This window comes from Colossoma macropomum, unplaced genomic scaffold (genome assembly GCF_904425465.1).
Source record: "Colossoma macropomum unplaced genomic scaffold, Colossoma_macropomum, whole genome shotgun sequence".
Classification (NCBI taxonomy): domain Eukaryota; kingdom Metazoa; phylum Chordata; class Actinopteri; order Characiformes; family Serrasalmidae; genus Colossoma; species Colossoma macropomum.
The window spans coordinates 15640405-15662650 of NW_023494806.1; the positions used below are offsets into that span (position 1 = coordinate 15640405).

Below are 22246 nucleotides of genomic sequence, written 5' to 3' on the forward strand. Positions count from 1 at the left end.
TCACAGCAATAGTTCTTTGTCTATGTCCCCTGCTGATTAAGCAGTCTAATGGACACAGGAATGAAGGTGTGCTTGAACCTGTTACACCTGAAATAAGGTGCACTTTAATCCTTCTTTATAGCAATTACTGATATCCATCATAAAACACATACTGAATCCAAGTAAATGCTTCTGGGTAATCTGTTTGTTCTTATGGTTGACCCACAGTATTTAAGCACATTCACAAAAATCTTTACAATCATGCTCTAAGCTGAACAGAAAGACTGGACGGTTCCGTCACACAAAAAATACAAAAAATAAAAATAATGAAATTTGGTCACTTGCACCAAAGCAATGTAACTATAATGTAATCTACTTTTTTAGTGTTCAAAATAAGACAATTATGATTGCACTAGATTAATGAATCATTGCTGATAAAGGCCTGGGTCAATACTGAGCACCACATTCGGTCCAGCCAAAAACCAAAATGCAGGAGCACAGCACTTTTACTGGTTCATCCATCATAATCTATTTACTTCTTATACTATTCAGTTAGAATTGTTCTCAGTGGTGGTGATGGCAGCCAAATGCTTAAAGTACAATACTTTTCAGAAGGTTTTGGTCTAAAATTTATTTTTTAAAATCCATTCATGACAGAGAGGTGCATTTAGAGTACTGCAAGGCAAAATAGTCCCCAGGGAAAATTTACTTTTGGATTTACCAAAAACAGATGTATGTTCACTAGTTGTTTTAGACAGAAAATAAAATGGGTATATTTGCATTGTAGATATTGCGACTCCTGGTTCTTATCACCACCACTGTAAAGAAATCAGAGCTGTGATTTCGAGAGAGATAATCAAAGCCTGGACATTCGAACCTGACCAACAACCAGAACACTAGTGTCACTAACCTCCATGGGTTCATCCACTTCTGCTCCTCCCAGCACAGAGCCAGGGATCAGTCTGAGTAGGAAGGCCTCTGCTTCTTCAGGGAGGTTATCTTGAGTGATGTTTAATGGCAGGATTGCGATCATCTGCCCTTCAGTGAACCTCAGCGTTCCAGAGGCAGGAAACAGGTCACTAGTTACAGGGGTTCGATCTGTGGAGTTCCGTGTTATAGTCCAGTTCACCGAGACCAAACCATGAGTTCCTCCGTTCCTCACAATGGTGATGCCTTCAAACCTTGGGAGGAAAACGAAACACTACCAATGAATTATACCTTCATTTTACCTGCAAGTTATGATCTGTTAAAGTGTGAAAAATCTAAATTTACACAATTTAGTCAATCAACAGTTTGCATCTTCAGTTTTGCACTGAAGCTATGAGGCTAATGTAGCTTACAAGCAATGGAAGTGAATACCTTCTAGTAGCATTGTGCAAAGTGCATGCCCACATCAAACACTTGCCTCAAACCACATCAACTACATGGTCAAACTGTACAAAAAACATTCTTATAAAACAGTAGCAGCACCTTAATTTTGTCTTTACTTTTCCCCTTTTTTAATAGAAAAGTGTCAGAAATCTTGCTAATTAGTGGGGTACACATCACTACTTACTGGCTGCAATGCCCTCACAGTTCCAGTGCAAAACCAATATATCGCAGCTGTCAGAAGAAAACCTCGTATCTCCAAAATGACAAAGGAAAAAACATACTTTTCTTTTAATGTAAGGCAATGGAACCAGACTTCTCATTTTGGGTCATTTTTTTAGTCCATTCATCAGGAAATTTACATACAATGGGTACAAAGGATACAAAGGGTAACAAGTGTTTTCAAATTATGTCAAAAACTGAAAAATGTCAAAAATGGAGATGTGAGGTTTTCTTCTTACAACAGTGATATACAGGGTGATTCAAAAAGATTCATCCGATTTCAAAGTGGCATATTTTTACAACCATGAGGCGCATAGGAACCAATCACATACCAATTGAAAGAGGAGGTCATAGAGTTTCTGATTGTCACCGCAAGATGGCTTCCTTCAGTCTGCGAGGAGATGGCGACTCCTGAGCAGAAAGCATTTAGCGTTCTCCACTTCAATAAGAGTGAATTCGTCATAATTGTGCAACGTGATTTACGTCAGCAGTGAACCTCCAACAGCTCAGAGCATTCGTTGTTGGTTCCACAACGCTTGATGATCTCCAAAATCACACTGAAAGAGCTGTAAGTACAGCGACACCCGACATGCTCAATCGAGTATGGGACGAATTTGACTATCACGTCGATGTTGTCCGTACAGCTGGAGGAGGTTCATATCGAGCACTTGAAAAATTACATAATAAACTTTATGCTCACTTAAACCATTTACAATGTACTGCATTGTTCTGTAATGATTTACAAGTGAAATAAATCATTTTAAAATCAGACGAATCTTTTTGAATCACCCTGTATATATATCAGAAACCAAACATGTCTTGGCTGATGAACTACATTTGGAGTACGGGGTGAAAGTGCGATTTTCCACCAAACCATCGCTCTAATTTGATAGGCAGCAGTAAAGAAATAGCACAGATACAGAATAGCATACGACCCCTGTTACAATGCAAAATCCACTCACCTCGCAGTTGTGTCTTCATTAATAATAACTGGCTGTGTTGGAGGTGGACTGCTGATAGACAGCACTCCATAAGGCTTGTCATTAGGCTCGATGGTCACCTGCACAAAGCTGGGAGACACCAGAACTGCATCACCCAACAGAGTCTCCTCCAGAAGAACCAACTGAAAGGACTCAGCAATTTCTGGAACTCTATCATCAACAATGTTGATGTGCAGCACCGTTTCATGAACCCCCGGAGGAAACACCACCATCCTCTTAGCCTGGAGGTCCACAAAGTCCTCCAACAGGGTGGCACTGGCCGCTCCGTTCCCTGTGACAATAGTGTAAGCGACAGATACTTCTCTGTCGTCAGAGCCAATGAGAAGGCCATCGTCGGTTCTGCCACGGGTAACGGTCAGATTTATGATGCCAGCATTTTCAGGCACGGCCAGCGAGGGCTGAGAGAAGCGCACAGGGGCATCATTACGAGAGATTTTAATCTGCACGCTGGTGTTGTTGGGGTTCAGTAAGGCACCTCCTGCCACTCCTGTTAACTGCACAGTGAAGATCTCATCATCTTCAGGAACCTGGGTAGACACAACATCAGCATCAACATCAGAGTGTTCCACTGTTATTAGTAATGTTTATGCGGCACTAGAAATGCAGTGGTGAACCGTGAGTAGTAGAGCTAGGCCTTCAGTTCTGGACATAATTGTCAAAACTTTGCAATTTCTGCTAGAGCACCTAGGGGATTCTAGTAGCATGTTAGCGATAAGCTAATGGTGATTTATATAAACATTTGGCTGTTTTACATTAAACAAGGAATAGATTGAAGCTTGTAAAATACATTAACTGTCTTATTTGAAGCTTTTAACAGACATATTAACATATTTTATTATGTAGCAGATATAAAAGTGACTCTTTCAGTAAAGAGCCCTGCTATAGAGCTGCCACTCTTTTCCATTTCTAACACCTGACAGAAATGCATTGGTCCTGATTGGGCAGTTTTTCTTTGGACATTTCAAGAATTTACCCTATATTTTCCAATCAAAATTTGAACAATGTAAAAAGAGAATTACTACAATATTTGCAGAGTTTAAATACATCGAGCAGGATGATTATATTAAATACGAATGAACTAAAAATTACAGACATGCACGTTTTTGATTGGTTTCACAGATGCCATGAGGGTTCCCCACTGAGGAAATGTGTGCTGCTCTAAATCTTGTGCACTGATACTTCCAAACATCTCAGAGTAAAGACCCTTCATGTTATGGCTAGCAAATTAGCTAGTCCCTGCTAAATTGCTAACTGTGTTAAAATGGAAGATTGTTCCAAAAAAGCACACAAATCACATCCTTTTCCAAATGAAACTGTACACTTCTAGTGTTACTACAATTTAAGAAGTTTTTACATATAATCATATAAGATAAGCTTATTATAAGATAATAACTATAATAATAATAATAATAATAATATGAAATTATTACAATTCCAGTGCATATACCTACACTGATTAAGGGGACTGGCCTTAGATGACCTTAGATTAGATGACCTTAGATTAGATGTTCTCACTCTGACATACTTATAAACTGACACCAAGGTAATGATAAGTACCTTATCATCTTGTATGAGTATACTGAAGACCACAACTGCTCGGCCAGGAGGAATAGTGAGGTTTCCTCTGTCTGGACTCAAATCTTCACTGGCTGGGTTCGGGCCTCCAGAGATCTGTCAGTTTAAAACAATCATATTATGACATTAAAAGCCGTCTGACTGCATTAAGAGAACATCAGGCCTCAGGAACTACTGTTAGTAGTGTACTACTGTGTTAGATGAGTTAAATGACCAACACTGGGCATATGTATATTTGTGTTAATTAATAGTTAATAAAAATCAAGAATACAATAAAAAAGAACAACAATAAATTATACAAAACCTCAATTCAAACCAGCAAACCTTCAGAAATTGTGAAAAACAAAGCATAAGATAAAATTCCTGACACTCACCTCAAAATTCACAGTGACGGTTCCATACGTTCCTTTCTCTCTAATGAGAGTTAGAGGCACATACTGGTTTCTGCCCTTTGGCTCCTCCACAGTGATCAGGCTGGTCTGGAGCAAGACACAGTGCATTAATTACCATTCTAATACAAGTAATGATAACACGTCATTTTGATGGTTCACTGTAGGTAGTAGAACTCGACTGATATATTGGTTGGCTGATAATATCAGCCAATATCAACAAATCGATGTTTTATTGGTATCGTCAAAAATATCACTGAAACTTGCAATAATTAGAGACTGTTCTGGTGGCATCGCTGAGATCTAAATCTCTTGATGATGAGGCAAAATCCTTCACAGCTCTGCAACTGGATAGATAATTAAGAGTGACCATTTGTTTAACTATACAACAGAGACACAGGCTGAACTGATGAATTTCCCCAAACACCATCATGATTAGAATAACAAAAATGTGAAATATATCTAAACCTTTAGCATAAAATAAACTTTTTCTATGATAAGAAAACAAGAATAAAAAAAAAAATAAACAGTAAACATCCTGAGTATCTCCACCCTCAGTGTTATAATATTGATATTATTGACTGTGAGTTTAAGAAGTGCCATCATTAAGAACTGAAAATCATATCAGTCAATAAAGCACTGTTGAACTCAAGGTAGAGTAGTGTAAAATTAAACTATAAAATATAAAATTATATTTGTTGATATTGTCATTATTAGAGATTTCAGGCCCTTAAGATTGCTAACGGTCACATCATTTTCATATGGGTTGGGCCCTAGTGAGTGGGTGGATGGATGGATGGATTGATAGACAGATAAGACAATTTAAATAATTACCATTAACTTAAACTGACCTCTCACACTGCCCCTAAACCTAACCCTAAAGTAATTAATTGATAATCAAATGAATACTAGATACTTTAACAATCTGAGCATTTATAACTAAGCTAAAGGTTATCACCGAAATAAAACATTACAAATGTGATTTGCACCATGTATTGAGAAAGTATATTAATAAGAGTCTTGAAACTCTTGCTACTTAAAACAATCTTCATAACATTTTCATTACACGGCATTCCAATGGGAACCGAAAATGTAAACCTGTTTTGTTTATTTCAGACTCCTTGTCAGTAAACTGACCGATTGATTGAAGGATCTTGATTAAAAAATGAAGGGGGGGCTCCTTAGCCTTAGGTGGGGCAGCCCGTTCCCATGACAACATCCAAACTTCCATTGACAAGTTAATCTATTCAGCGAAGGGCTCATGTGTGTATTTTTACTCGCCCTAGCAACCCAACAGCCTCCGCAGACTCCCACCTGAGTGACCCCTCAGCAGAGGCATTCTAAACCCTTACCTCCCCCCAGTCTCATTTCCTCCCTCTCCCTCCCCCCTTGCGTTTAATTGCCCTTCAATAAACATGCAGAAATAACTCTGGACAGCAGTCGCCGTAGCAACTCTCTCAGCTGTATCCCTGAACGAATGTCTTCTACAGCTATAGAGTTCCGTTAGTCTGCAGATCTATACAGTGTACATTCACCGCCTGGCAAAAGTTTGGGGACGCCACGCCTTCTGCTGAAAGCAAAGTTTCACACTGTTACTTTTCAGTTACTTCAACAGCTGAAGTACGGATTCATTCTTAAAGTAGCACTTATGTCAGTTGTTCCTTCACTTCTGTAGTTTTGATGTTAACTTCTTGTAAACTGATGAAAAACTATGTGTCCCCAGACTTTTACCAGGCAGTATAAATACGAACGAAAGTAAACAGTGTATATAATCCTGATTAGTGTCTTACTGAGTTGAAGGAGATGATTCCAAAAGCATTGTCGTTGGACAGGATAGTGATGGTGGCTGTGTTTGGAGTCCCTACAGTCACACCATTTGAGGAGCTCTGAAATCATAAGAGCGAACACAGTTATACTGTATAAAGCTGCATCAGCTATAACACCATCAAAACAATTGAACTACAATAAAAAAAAAATCTACAAATATGATTAAACGATTAATGAAAAGAAACAGGACACACTGTATAAAACAATGGTCGTGTCCCCAAATGAGCTTTGCCGTGTATTTTTCCACTTTATTGGTGTTTTCTTTACAATGACTACAATAAAGCACATAACATGTGGGGTTAGAAGTGTATCTGATACTCAAAAACTAAAAAAACAAATGATAAATACTATGAATAACAATAATACTAATAATGATGATGAATGGAAAACAAAGCAAGCACAATAAGCAGGTTCCAATGTTGCATAAAGTAAGGCAGTGATCACCAACCCTGGTAGATCTACCTTCCTGCAGAGTCTAGTTTTAACCACAATGTGCCACATCTGCTCATTGCAGGAGGGGGACGATTGGTGAACACTCATGTAATGAAAGAGAAAACATCACATATTTAGGCTACACTTTTTTAATGAATGGTTAGATGAGCAACAAAAAAAGTCAATAATGATATGTTAATGGGCCCTTTTTCATGTATTTTAACCCCCCCGACCCAACGAGGTCCACTTACGCCATTTATATGTAAATGACCTGGCTGACCTGTGTTGTGACTAATTCAAAATGCAGTCCAGTCTGAAACACTCTTTATAACTTCAATGTGAATGGGCGGAGCCAAACTGCTGTTGGCTGAGCAGGGGATATCTGTAAATGTGTTGGTTTTGGTGACATCACAAAAACAATGGATTCATAAAGGGCTGTTTTTGCAACTTAGTTTCCATATATGCACTGTATGGACTGCGCTTTAAAACACTGTTTACATACTATATCAAACTCTTATTTTATAAATGCGAGGGAAATTCAGATTCTCATTAGGTGTTGGGCTCTTTTTAGAGAGAGTTTTCTTCAGAGACAATTTCTAACAGAGAAAATTTGCTAATATTTAGCTGCAGTAATCGAGTTCAGTGGAAAACCCAGCAACACGTGTGTTTATGTGTCTATGGCAGAGAGACAAAGAGTGAAGAGGGGCAAAAGAGGTAGAGATAATAACTAGCTCTGAGCTTAAGCCCCACGCAGACCCTACATTCAGCCCCGCATTCACACAGGCTTCTCTCGGCTGTAACAGAGCTTTTTCTCAGCTTTCTTTCACGAGCTCAGCTTTTGTTGCAGCGGTCACACAGACACAGAACACACACGCTCAAACAATTCCCTCTGCCGGCCGTGACTGAGGCCTGGCTCAATCATAGCACCAATGCGGACCCCCTCACTCCCCCCCTCCTCCTCCTTCCTGAGGATATGGAGAAAAACGAGAAAAATATCTTTATATCATAATAATGTGATAACATACAGAGGTGTAACATACATGTTTTCAGGTTTGATATGATTTAGAATTCTGAGGTCAAGATTTTAACTTCAGTAACAAAATAAGCGCCAAAAATGGGAATCCCTAGAATTTATATGCAAATTTTTAAAAGCATTAAAATGCCAAATGAGTCAGTGAGAATAGCATAAACTCCTCCCTCTCTCTGCCCACTTTACTGTGACAAGACGCATCCATGTTTTATTCCTCAAAAGCCAGTAAATAAGAGATCCTGGGAAGAGACTAATGGGCATATTGATACAGTTTGGAGATATACAGTTGTATCAAAAAGTTTGGGCACTGCTGGTCAAAGTGAAAATAAGTCAATACATCCTCTACAGAGAACACACTTCTGCACATTTTAATGTACAATAATTGTTTATTTGCTGAACTTAACATATTGTAGATTAACGCAGTTTCACTTAGGAAAAAGAATAAAACATGTAACTTGACTGGGGTTGTTCAAACTTTTGCATACAACTGTACATTGGGGTCCACAAGTCTAAGACCACTAGTGAAAATGCTGACATTTTGCATTATGCAATTTAATACAAAGTTTTCATTCACAAATTATATTATCATATCACCATTTGAGTGTAAAGTACAGTCTTCGAAATGTTTACATGAAGTTCAGCATTTCTTAGTATTCGGTATGTCCCCATATTGCTATTAATAACAGAAAAGAATGTCAAACAGAAGATCTGTGGACCCAACTGTGTATCTGAGACTCATATTAATTTTAATACCACTTTGTGACAGTGTTTGCAGATTACAATTCCTCACTCTTACAACTACATAACTACATGTTAGTTTCATAAAAGCGGGCAAATAATTAATTTTAGTTACTGAATAATAGTGTTCAGTCTTAAGATTAATAACTGAGCAATAAATCTGCAGTTTACTGGGTTAAACCAAAGTGGGTCCAAACTGACCTCTAATACCACCATCCTTCAATGCTGTTAAATGTTCTTGATATTTTGTATCTGTGCATTAATTCAGATGGGTGACTAGCCAATTAGAGAGAGAGGGGGGGGTGGGGATTGTAGCCTATCTGAGCTACACTATTTGTACTTTGTGCTCATTTCAATGACATTAAAACAATAGCTAACTAAACAAATAATACTAATACAATAAATTACATAGCACAGGGACTTTGATATGAGAGAGATAATAGAATGGACAAGCTGGCATCTAAGAATGCATGTACTATGATACGCTAATCAATCATTTTGTGCAAGAACTGCAACCTAAAATGAAAAAAATCTAAAAAGAAAAGATTGATAGAAACAAATAATGGGCTGTCAGACAACATTCTGAACCAATCAACTCCAAACAGTAAGCCTAAGCTCCATGTTTCGACCATCAGCGCGAGCTCATGGTGCCAGTGGACCTTTGCCTCCTTTAAGTGCCTCTGTTCTGTCCTCTCCGTGCCAGTCCGAGGCTCATTTGTCAACAGTAGACAAGCTGACCAAGGAGCTGAGACCTAACACCATTAATCAATCCCTGACAGCAGCTGATGGGACCATGGTGATCAGGGGCCTCTGCCGAGACTCATGCGGCTCATTGAGCAAACATCGGAATACTTCTCTTCACAAAATTTCACTCAAAGAACCATAAGGAACCCGAAGGAACCAACATGTTGTTTGCCTATAACGCATCTTTAAGGGGGCGGTTTGGCGTCAAATCAAATTTACATAATTGTCCCCCACACCAAATGTTGCCGGCAAGATATGTTTTGTGTCCAAAGTTCACTTCTTTAGTTTTGCACTGGAGCTGCGAGGCTAACAAGGAATAGAAGCTTGTAGTGCATCATGCAAACAACAAAAAAATCTGGCTTCAAAACGAGGCCTGCTGTTTTCAGCAGTGCAGCAAACTTTTTTCTATTTGTGTAAATATGTCATTGTACCATTGCAGCAGCACACTGTGTACAAATGTTGGTAAGTGTTAAATACAGTATGTTATATTGAACAACATCAGTAAAGTTGCAACACCACTGACTGTAACACCACTGACAAAATTACTACAGTCTGAGCTTTTCTAAAACATAGTAAACTGTCACTTTACTTTCAAAGTCACACTGTATGTAGAAAATGTAAATCGCTACTGTAGGAACAAAACCTTGTATCTCCAAAATGATAACTTTACAGGAGAAGGAAAAAACCTACTTAAATGCATTTTGTCCAAGTCATTTTTGGTCGTTTGTTTTGGTCAATTAATCTTGAAATTTACACACAATGTAAAGGACAGCCAGTTTAAAATTAAGGTAAAAAATGGAGATATAAGGTTTTGTTCCCACAGCAGAGAAATATTGCATGTATGTTGTTATTTCATTTACATTTTTTAAAATCACTTAATGTTTCATGAAGAACACCACTGTCGCAACATTTCCACAACACAGGAAGCTTTCAATGTTTCCGCCAAATTTATGAGAAATATAAAAAGAGATTTCTCTAACTGTGGACTTGTCCATCCATACAAGACTTTGTGTTGCTGTAACACCACTGACAAAAAATCGTCAGAGATTTATTATCAAAAGAAAAGTGTATTGTCAGTGTCCAAAGAAAAACATGTGTCTCCCAAATAGTAACTTCACAGGAGAGGGCAAAAACCTTCTTTACTTTTAATGTAAGTCAATGGAAAGAGATTTTTTTCTAAGCAATTTTGGTGCATTTTGTTTTTGGTCCGTTCATTCATGAAACTTTCATACAATGTATAGAATGGCTGCTGTGCTCAAGTGATGTAGAGAAGTGAAAATCGCAAAATGGAGATACATGTTTTTCTTTAGACAGCAGAGATATATGACACATAATTAGAGAAAAGTTATAGAAATTATGGCTTCACATACAGTAATATTTCACCTACATCTGTGAAGTCACTGCTGTTACATGCTGTTTTTCTAAATAACTAAAAATCACTAAAATAAAACAATTAAGAGAAGAAGAATTATAATTTTGGTAAACTTTAGGAAGGAGTTGTGGGTCGCCATTTGCCACTGCAACAGTAGAATGACCGATAGTATGTTATACTGTGTCAGAAACCACATGAGCAAGTCTATTTGAGATTAATTAACAACTCAACAGATTATAATTTAGGCGTATTCTACCTTTTACCTTCATTAGACTTGTAGATTCAGTGCAAAAATAAAGAAAAAAATCCATAAAAATGGAATAAAGTTTGAACAAATTGTAGCAATCAAGCAAAAAGCTAATGTTTTCAGCTACATACTGTAACAAGAGTTCTGTTTGAACAGTGTTGGGTGTTTATTTCTTTATATCACTCTGTTTTGTGTTAATCGGTAACAATGCAGTTACTGCTGGAAGAAAATCAAGTTGTTTGGAGAGTTTTGGTTCGCTTACTATAATTGAATTTACTAGCCAGCAAGATGAGTATGTGCACTTGTGGGGGGTTGGAAAAAAAAGTGGACACTGCCTGTCCTGTAATCTTTATCAAGACTAGCGTGTTAGCATGTAAGTGTATGTTCCCACCGTTCAATAAAAGGGCCCTTCTTGGAGCTTTTTGCCATCTGTTTGGTACAATACTTTCGCCAATTTTAATAGATAATAATGTCATAGTGTCAAAAAACACCTAAAATCTATTTTAGATTACTACTAGATGCAGCTTAAGGCAAGTGTATGATCTTCTAAGTATGCAGTTAACACAACGTTAATTGGTGGAATCGCTAACTGTTAGCCTTGTAGCTACGGTGCGAAACTAAAGAAGCAAACTTCAGACACTGAACACGGTGCGTCAACGGCTGAAGATCTTTTTGCTTTTTTCTTCTTCAGCTTAGTTCCACATCACTGATTGTCTTATAGTGATTCACTGTGAATAATTTCTCTTTAATCTAACGGTCAGGAGAGTTTGTGCTTGTCACAATGGCTTTCTTCCCACAAAGGTGACTCTTAATGCACTCTTGCTGCTGCCGTGGCATTGCCTAAGCCTGAAAAAGGGTCTACAGAAGACATCAAAGGGCACGCCAGGGCTTATGAGGCCTTTGGCCGGGGCTGAAAAGGCGAGGAGCGCACGGAGTGATCGCACTGAAGCAAGTGTTTCAGGGCTCCTTCTGTTGTGGACAAGAGCACAGGCGCTCTCTGTGGGGGCGCTTACTCTGGGTTTGAGGGGGTGGTCCATGAAAAGACAGAGGGCAAAAACACCAACACATGCAAGCAAATGTAAAGAAAGAAGATATTCATAACACAGACCTCCCATGGAGAGCAATGACAACCACAGCTAACTGCATCAATAGTGCTTTAATGTACATTACTGATTAACCCACAGATGTCGAGGCTTATTATTGTTCTTTAGCTGTACAATTTAAATGCAATTACATAGTAATTAATTAGTTAGATCCTTAATGATTTATATTTTGTTTACACTCTTTATCGACAGGTTTGACTGTGTCTATCTGACTTTTTTCCATTTGTTTCAATGTCAAGGAACAACAAAAAAGTGGCAAAAATGGAAGAGTGTACAGGAGTGTACAGACAACAATAACTTTTCAGATTCAAATCAATTGAAAAAGTTTTTGTTTCAAGAAGCAATGATGAGGAGATACAGTCACATTTAAAGGTTTGGCACACCAGGTCAAATTACATGTTTTATTGATTTTATAATCAAACTTATGCTACATTCACATTACAATCCTCATTACTACATCCGATCTCTCTGACACGATGGTTCACACTCGTTTAGGTAAGTGATTCAAATCTGTCATTAATGTGAACGAATCGGTGTTCTGAAATGATCCAGATGCGCACATCCTACTCATTAACGTCACGTGAATTAAACACGTGCATCATCAGCACACAAACTAACGAGCAGAACGATCCTTCGCTGTGAAGATAATTAACTCTGAACAGCTCTCAACTGTTCATTATTGGAGCGAGACGAAGGCGAAAAAGGTGAGATGTGTTGCTTTTCCACCGTTTACGGGCTTTAACTTCTGTTTGGCGCTGCTGTCATGGTAACACTGAATGATGGCACACGTGCAGTGGAAAAAAGCACATGAACTCTGATCTGAGCGTTCTCATTAAGGCCGCAAGGCCACGAATCGGACACGTATTTGAACTAGGACCACATATGAAAGTGGCTCAGGTCAGATTCGAAAAGATCAGATTTGTGTGTCCACACGGCTCTGAAAACATGAGATCTGAGTCACATTACGGCAAAAAATCGGATTTGTGCCGCCTCAGCCTGGTAATGTGAACGTAGCCTTAGCGCTGCACTATGTCAGGTTTTGTTAAAATTGGCCAGGAAATAAAAACACCAAAATACGGTACTCAAGAAGAAGTGCCAGCTCAACGCGAAATCAATGAGCTGAAAAGCAATATCAACATTATACCAATGAAGATATGATGATAATAGTAGATAATTAACTTACACCCATGCAGCACGTCCTTCACCAAGTTTTGACTGAGTTCTGTTTGAATACTCTTTCAATGCACTCGCCATCATCACTCACTAATTAGCAATCAAGTACACATTTCTACCAGAGAGGACTCCAAATCTCCAAAATGTACATAATGTGGCATTAAATGTGTCATATTTTAAATATGTGCATATTTTGACATACTAGAAAAAAAAAGAAACATAAAATGAGGCATGCGCCCAAACTTTTGCACATGCCACATTTTATGTTTTATTTTCTCCCAGCATGTCAAATTCAGCCAATGAACAGTGACTGTGCAATAAAAACTGCAAACGGCTGTTGCCTGTAGAGGGTGTTTTAATACATTTTCAAAACCAGCAAAACATGTAATTTGACCAGGAGTGCTCAAACGTGTACAGAAGAATGGAAGAATGTAACTTCAACCACGACCATAACATTCCAATTTTTAAATACTTTCATGTTACCTGGAGTCGGAGGTTGAACACAAAGGTTTCGTCAGCTTCAGGCAGGTCATCGTCCTTAACAGCGATGAAGATGGTTTTGCTGGACTCGGACGACAGGAGGAAAGCAGCTGCGGTGGTGGCCTCAAAGTCTCCAGTGTCCTCACCCTGCAGCTGCATCACCACAAACCACAGCTTAACTACTGTCACATTCTATTCAGTCAAAGATCCATTCATACTTTCACATGCATGGTCTAAATAAGCGTCTATGAAAGATCTATGAAAAGCACAAATTGGACCTAAATGAATACAGTATCTGTCAAAGGTTTGGATGCACCTGAGTGAATTTGTGTTTATTGTTATGTTAAATATATTTTTAATTAAATGGGTTATGCTTAAATGCTTGTATCTGGTTTCTAAATCAAACATGAAATATGTACAGTACTGTGCAAGTTATTCATTATTCAGCATCAGGGAAAAAAAAAATGTAGAAAACCTATATTTAAAAGATCCCCAAGAAGCCTCAACCATATAATACCACACTTTACAGTATTTAGTGTGTTCACCCTTTGCCTTTATTACAGCCTCCATTCTTTTCATTATTTCCAGTTGCATTTTCTGCCTCTCACAATTCAAGTAATCCCAAACACATTCACTAATGTTGAGGTCTGGACTCTGGGGTGGTCAGGGCATTGTTCTGAGAACATCAGCAGCTTCTTTGTTTAATTTGCAAATGTTCCTCTTTGTCTCTTTTCTTTTCTCAGTAATGGCTTCTGGGCAGCTACACATCCTTTCAAATCCATATCACTGAGCTGTCCTCTCACAGTGAAAGTAAGAAGTTCTTTTATGCATTTTGACCCTTCAAACCATCCACTGTAGTTCCAGGCTGAAGCCCAGCTGCTTGCACACTGTATAACACTCAGACAGAATCCATGATTTTAGCCCTCTTATTCAAATACAGTTCTCCTTAAAAACCTCCACTGTAGCAGGAATCCATGAGCTTTACGAACAACAATGAGAGTAAGAGGCTACAATCACACAGGAGTTTGAACCACTGACTGCTTACATGATACGTATGATATACTGTAGCCACTGCTGCTCTCATAGGACATCAGTGTTGAAAACTGGAAACTGTGGTCACTCAATAGAAATCACATGATTTTCATGTTCGGGTTAATGTAAACCCTGTTTTACATGATGAAAATTATAAATACATTCTGATAAAGCTTATTTTGTCCGCTCATATGGCTATAATAAGATGTACTGCTTTTTAAAAGGCAAATAACCTTTATTTAACTAAAATCTGAGCAAATAAGACAAGTGTGGTTGACTAGTATGGCAGCCCCAGTTATTCCATAGTTTTAATGTCTTCACTGTTCTAAAATGTGGCAAATAGTAAAAATAAGGAAGACTTTCTGTAAGCAGGCATATCTTCATGTGTTTTTGACTGATACTGAATCTAGAACTGTCCATAATTTCATAATGTTTCATCTCCTTACATTAAGAACCTAACTTGAGCAAATTTCCATTATATTTCATTTAATCACTCTACAGCTTTGGACCAAACAGCGCAACATCAATTTATCTGTTGCTAAATGTGTGACATGCATAGCAGTTCCAGAGAGGAAGAGTATGGGAACTCCTCTGATTCTCAAAGGCTTCCCCAGCGGACAACACACAATTACCCACCATTACCACCATTTCTACTTGCATTCATGCCACCCACTAAATCCCACAACAAAAAAAAAAGGTCATAGATCTTCCCTTCACACCACCATGGGGGGCATTTGACTGAAGAGCAACACTGGGACACTTAGCGTGACAGTTAGTGCTCTCTGTTGAGCACTTGGCAGCAATGGGCTGCTATGCTAATCATGCACAGATGTGCAAGGCGATGAGTTAGCGAGTTAAGAGCGGGCAGATGTTTGAGTGTGGACATCCAAGCTGCTGTGACGGCACATCTGGCTTACATAGTTCTGTAATACTGTGTGATGTCACATCAAGTAGGAGGCTAATTGTGAGCGCTCAATCATTTCAGGCTACTGTTGTCCCAAAGAACTGCTGAAGAGACAGTTCATATATCTCTTTGTCAACAGACTTCAGAAGGATTATCTTTGTACTCTGTAAGCACAGTTTTCACCCAGCAGTAAAGATGGCATGATATCACTGTTTCCAACACTGATACTGATACTGAACTCCTAAGTAATTCCAGTGATTTCTCAACTTTTCTGCAAAATTCAATCGATGAGATGTAAACAGTCATTCAGTGGGGTTTAATGTAAAACTATGCATTGTAAATAAACATATAAACTTGGAGGGTATCACACTGCTCAGCCTCCCTGGGAAAGTCTATGCCAAGGTGCTGGAAAGGAGACTTCGACCGATAGTTGAACCTCAGATTGAGGAGGAACAATGCGGATTCCGTCCCGGCCGTGGAACAATGGACCAGCTTTTCACCCTCTCACGGATTGTTGAGGGGGCATGGGAGTTTGCCAACCCAGTCTACATGTGTTTTGTGGATTTGGAGAAGGCTTACGACCGTGTTCCCCGAGATATCTTGTGGGAGGTCCTCCGGGAGTATGGGGTGCCGGGGTTACTACTCCGGGCCATTTAATCTCTGTACGCCCGGAGTGAGAGCTGTGTTCTTATACTCGGCTTTAAGTCGGACTCTTTCAGTGTTAGCGTTGGACTCCGCCAGGGTTGTGCCCTGTCTCCACTCCTGTTTGTAATATTCATGGACAGGGTGTCAAGGCGTAGCCAGGGTCAGGAGGGCATTATGTGTGGAGGCCGGAGGGTGGCGTCTCTGCTATTTGCAGATGATGTTGTTCTTTTGGCTGGATCACATGGATGCCTCCAGCGCACACTGGAGCGGTTTGCAGCTGAGTGTGAAGCGGTTGGTATGCGGATCAGCACCTCCAAGTCTGAGTCCATGGTCTTAGCCCGGAAAAGGATGGTATGCCCACTCCAGGTAGGGGGAAAGGACTTGCCCCAGGTGGAGGAGTTTAAGTATCTCGGGGTCTTGTTCACGAGTGATGGGAAGAAGGATCGTGAGATCGACCGCAGGCTGGGACAAGCGGCAGCAGTAATGCGGTCGCTGTACCGGACTGTAGTGGTGAAGAGGGAGCTGAGCCGTAAGGCGAAGCTCTCTGTTTACCGATCGGTCTACATTCCGACCCTCACCTATGGTCATGAGCTGTGGGTAATGACCGAAAGAATGAGATCGCGAATACAAGCGGCAGAAATGAGCTTTCTTCGCAGGGTGGCGGGCTACACTCTATTTGATAGGGTGAGGAGCTCGGCCATCCGGGAGGAGCTCGGAGTAGAGCCGCTACTCAGCTGAGGTGGTTCGGGCATCTGATCCGGATGCCCCCGGGACGCCTCCCGGTGGGGGTGTACCAGGCACGGCCTACTGGAATAAGACCCCGGGGTCGTCCTAGGACCCGCGGGAGGGATTATATCTCCAAGTTGGCCTGGGAGCGGCTTGGGGTCCCCGGGAATGAGCTGGAGGAAGTTGCAGGGGACAGGTTCACCTGGGATTCTCTGCTCTCCCAACTGCTACCGTGACCCTATCTGGACTAAGCGGTTAACGATGATGATGATGAACTTGGATTTCTTTACAGAGGTGGTGAAGGGAACCAGAGGTTCCAGTGTCTACAATGCAAATAGTCATTTTATTTGTTTTTCAAAATGACCAAATAGTCTTCTGAGTTTTATATGTACTACTGATAAAGGTAAAATAGTTGTAAAAATGTTTTTTTCTTTGTCATTTTGCATCCTTTTATGAAAACTTTAATGAAGGTTTAGCCCTGCCCACCCTCGACATAACTACATTGTGCAAATATGTCTATTTCCTTTCTACTAATGCTAATAGGCACACAAATAATGCAGGTTTTCTGAGATATCACTGGCTTCTGAGGTCTTTTTTAATGTATTGCTAATTGCTAAATGCTCAATTTATGCTAGATTGTGATATAATAACAGTGATACTGTGAACAGTGTTTTCTTGATTAAAAGAAAAAACGATATTTTAGTTATCTGTTCCATAAAATTCTTTCTCTGGAGTGTGTCTTCATAAAGAAATAAATATTTTAATTCTATCATCTAAAGACTCGATTTTGTTTATTACAGATATGCAAATAAATGCATATCGAATCATTTAACATCTCTACTATCTACTTGTATTTCTTCATAAACTTCAAATACAAAAAAAACTTGTAGGAATATCAGTAATCAACTCACAAAGATTCAGAGTGATGCTTATTATGATGTTTTTAAAAAAATTACTCTGTAAGCGTTTAGATCAAAATGTCTTTGAGGGCACTTTCACACCTAACCTGTTTGGTGCAGTTCACTGCTGGTGGGAATGCATTTTGTGATAATTCGTATCAAATGAAGGAATTCAACATCTGAGTATATTTTTCTGCTTCTTGTAGCAACACATCAGCGTTGAACTGTCTGCAAAATTTGTTTTAACATCCAACTCTTGATAGACATTCATATCATTCCTGCTACTTAAGCTGCTGTTAATAACAGTAAAGCAATAAAATAATAGTGAAGCAGTGCCTTTAAGTTTGGCACATGGATACTACATCACTGACCTGACTGGTTACATTCAGCAGATATCAAGTAAGGTTAATTGTTACTGCTTTGACTGTGATGCAGATGTTAAACAACTCTATTTTCACGCAAAGTTGGAGTTTTTTGCCTCAAATGGTGGCAAATGTGAGACTAAGAGATCTCTTGTATCCCTGCAACAATTTTGGACCAGTATACATGCACTTGTGCATTATTTGGTGCACTTTAGCCGAACTCAACCGAACCAAATAAACAAGATACAATGTCACAAACACCCAAAACTCTGGTTCAGACTTTAGCAAATGAATTAGGTGTGAAAACAGCCTTTAAACAACAAACATTTAATCAGGTGTGTTTAAACCTTTGACTGATACTGTACTCCACCACTTTATTACTCACTGCTTTCAGTCTTGGATTCAAGATTTGTGATTGTGATCAGATCTCCAGTTTGTCCTTGTTGTTTCAAGTATGCTTTGGCAATTCTGTAACTGTTAGTGAACTGAATTGGCTGGTACTTTATAAGCAGATCACTGCCATATCTACACTTGCACTTCATCTCAGTGAGGAATGAAGAGCTTACTAGCACTAAGGCAGTGACGTTGATGGGGTCTCCCACTCTCTCCACCACCAGGCGCACTATAGCCCTGCTGCTCTCGTTCACCACGAACTCTGTCTGCCCCTGGAACCTCAGCACCGCTGACTCTGGCCTGGCACTGGGGATGAGGAGCACCAGGAACAAGCCAGCTATAGCCAGGAGCCCTGGCATTCCTGTAGACCAACAAGAAAAACAGAGATGAAACAGCTGTGCAATCTGCCTTAACTCACATCAACAAAATCAAACAAAAGCTATAAAAGCATGGTATAACTTTAAACTATCACTTGTAGTTTCTTGAAACATGTGAAGAAATTCTATATAAACTTTCAAATGATACCACATTTCATACACAGGAGATATTTTATTATGAATTAAGTCTCAGGTGGCCCGTATGAGGAGGTGATACAAGAGCTCAGGGAGGAAAAAAAGGGAGAGAGAGAGGAGAATACATCTCTGAAGGAGGGTGAGGTGGAGGAGAACGCCCCAGCAGATCCTCCGAGTAAGTTCAAACAGAAAAACATGAAGAAAGAATTGAGAATCAGTGTTGGAAAGTTGATAAAATAACCGTTTTAACCTTAAATATCATTCCAGGTGTTCCAGTCAGAGAGGAAGCCAGTGAAGACGCTGCTGTTTTATTCTTTACTTTTATTGTTTTCTTCTTTCTTTACACCTTGGTTTATGCATTTTATGTTTAACAAAATCACTAAGTGATTTTCTTTAAGCTTGGTTATATTTTGTGTTCGTTTCATTGGATTTTGTTTAACAACACTTTTGTTACACTGTAAAACCTAATTACACATCTTAAAGAATTAACATAAATACTACAAAAAAAAATCAAAGATCAAAGTTGAAACTAATTCAAAAATAAACTGTTAAGACATCAACAGTCATTTTGAGTAAAAGCAAGATACTTAATCAAATGTATTATACTCAATATTTATAACGTTTAAGTTGACGTTACAGGCAAATACAAACAGGACGGTGTAATAAAAAACATAACAGAAACGGGCTGTTTTTAAAAACTCCCTCTCTTCTGAGTACATATGCACACTTACAACAAACAAGTCTTGGCCACAACTTAGTAAGGCGTGGGAACGAGATCCTAATGCATGGCCACAACTTAGTAAAGCATGGGAACAAGATAATTAGGTCATGGCCACAACTTAGTAAGGCATGGGAATGAGATAATTAAGCCTTGGCCACAGCTTAACAAGGCATGATCTCGTTCCCACGCCTTACTAAGTCGTGGCCACTATTTAATTATCTTGTTCCCACACTTTACTGACTCATGGCCACGCTTTAGGATCTTGTTCCCACACGTTAATACACCGTGGGAATGCATTATTTTTATTTATACAGTGTGTCACCAGCAGGGCTCTGTAAGTTTCTGCAGTACAATATGACTTTGTTACAAGTATTGTCTATTTTATTTTTAATGGAAGAAACTTGATTTGTGTAAAGGCAGTGAATTTAAGTCATTAGTGATGAGTTGATTGAGTTTTTCATAATCAATGCAGGACTTAATTATGACTATTGTTCTGGAGTGAATGTCCTACAGTACAGGGCATTAAGGCATCGCTGCTAAGGCTAGCCAGAGTGGCTGCTGTTAGTCTGGACAGCGATGCTGACTCTTGCACAAAAGCATGACTGGTGAGCATAACAGTTTGACAGAGCTGGATGAACCTGTTTAGAGTTCAGCAGAAGAAAGGTCTTATACAATTATTCTACCATTCAAAAGACTGGAATCACTGTTTACAGTAATATCAAACCAATTTGGTTACAGAGAGATGTATAAAATGAGGGTAATGTGTTCCAGATTAATAAAAGAAAGCTAAAAAGCTGTCAAAAAAAGTCATTCAGAATGTTTAATGTGAAACATTTCAGAGAAACTTATCGAGTCAGATTGTTCATAGTGGTGGTGATAGGAACCAGACATCTGAAGAGTTCATTGCCTCTAAAAGCTCCCTCACAAAACGTTATGGAATGGTTATAAACACAATGTCATTGTTTTACACTAGTTTTGAAGGTTTTGGTCTAAAATATATATACACCTTTTAATACCTTCATGGTGGAGAGGTCACTGTAAGACAAAATAATATCCCAAAAATGATTTTATCAGATTAACAAGTAAGACACATATATATTCACTGCTCATTCTGGACGGTAAATAAAATGCGTATATCTTTGTTATAGACATCACGACGGGTTCCTATCACCGCCACTGTAAAGAAATCAGAGTTGATAAGTTACAATGAATACAATGAATCATTTCACATCAAACTGGGGGTGTCACAAATGTGAATAAGTCATCTAATTTCCAGACTGAGAGGTGAGGGTGTTTTTGTAAGCTTGTGTTGATGCCAGTTGACAGGACTCAGGATTGGGGTTGTAACAGTGTGACAGTGTCGTTTATCCACAGGATGAATAAATGTGGTGAGATGTCTTGAGTGAGGTGATGGACAGTCATCTTTCTGGAAGATCTTCTGATTGAGATCAGATGTGATGCTCTTAATTGGCATCACCAGTGTTGGAAAATACAGGTCCAGAAAGTAAAAATCCTTCCCAGGATTTTGCTCCATTGCCTGACTTCTATAATTAGCTCAATCCAGTAGCAGAGGTGTACAGTTTGAACAATATCCTGGGAAGGATTTTTACTTTGTGGGTCACCTCTATGGAAAGGAATTCATGCCAAGTTGAAAAGCAATCATTATAGTGAAAAACCATGAAATGCTACGGACACATGACATTACTCTTCCGTAGTGACATGCAAAATATGTGAGAAAATGAAAAACAAAACCTCTGTCACATTGTTTTCAAGTCACTCGACACTTGACTTGACACTTGATTACTGAGCTAAAATCCAGATCTCTTGATCGGATTTCTGAATCAGATTTTCAGACCTTACTCTGATCTAAAAAATCAAAGTATGCTGTTCACATGATCACTTGAATAATCAGATAACTGCAGAAATCTGATTATGGTTGGACTACTGAGTGCATGTAAATGCACTCAGTGTAATGGATCTTTTCATTTTGGTACATTTTCCTCATGTTACTGTTTAAATGTCATGTGTGTCTTGCATTTCATTGTTTTGGTTGCATTTTAAAGAGGCAAATATATTTGTCCAAAATAAGAGATCAAGCGACATGAAAACAGTGTAACAGAGGTTTTTTTATTTTTTATTTTGGCATGTATTCTGTATGTCAATATGGAAGTGTAATGCCACATACGCATTACACTTCACATTTGTCCACTGCAGTGATTGCTTTTCACCTCTAATAATCGATAACACAAGCAAAACAAGCTAGTTTGCAAAATGCTATTGTTAGCTAAAGGAAGCGTTTTAATGCTTATTTTAACAGTATGTAATGTGTTCTCTGCACATGCGACAGACATCTACACGCTTATTTTGACTTT

At 39.0% G+C, this 22246-nt stretch overlaps 1 protein-coding gene across 1 annotated transcript in view; it reads right to left on the reverse strand.

Moving 5' to 3' along the window:
• adgrv1 (adhesion G protein-coupled receptor V1) overlaps positions 1-19005 on the reverse strand; it is a 223078-nt gene extending 204073 nt beyond the window's left edge. The window contains 7 exon segments of the mRNA XM_036598204.1: positions 890-1160; positions 2532-3097; positions 4128-4241; positions 4520-4624; positions 6325-6420; positions 13684-13833; positions 18815-19005. Of these exon segments, the coding sequence (XP_036454097.1) occupies positions 890-1160; positions 2532-3097; positions 4128-4241; positions 4520-4624; positions 6325-6420; positions 13684-13833; positions 18815-19000 (1488 nt within the window). The 5' untranslated portion in view covers positions 19001-19005.
• Between the last annotated feature and the right edge of the window lie 3241 nt (positions 19006-22246).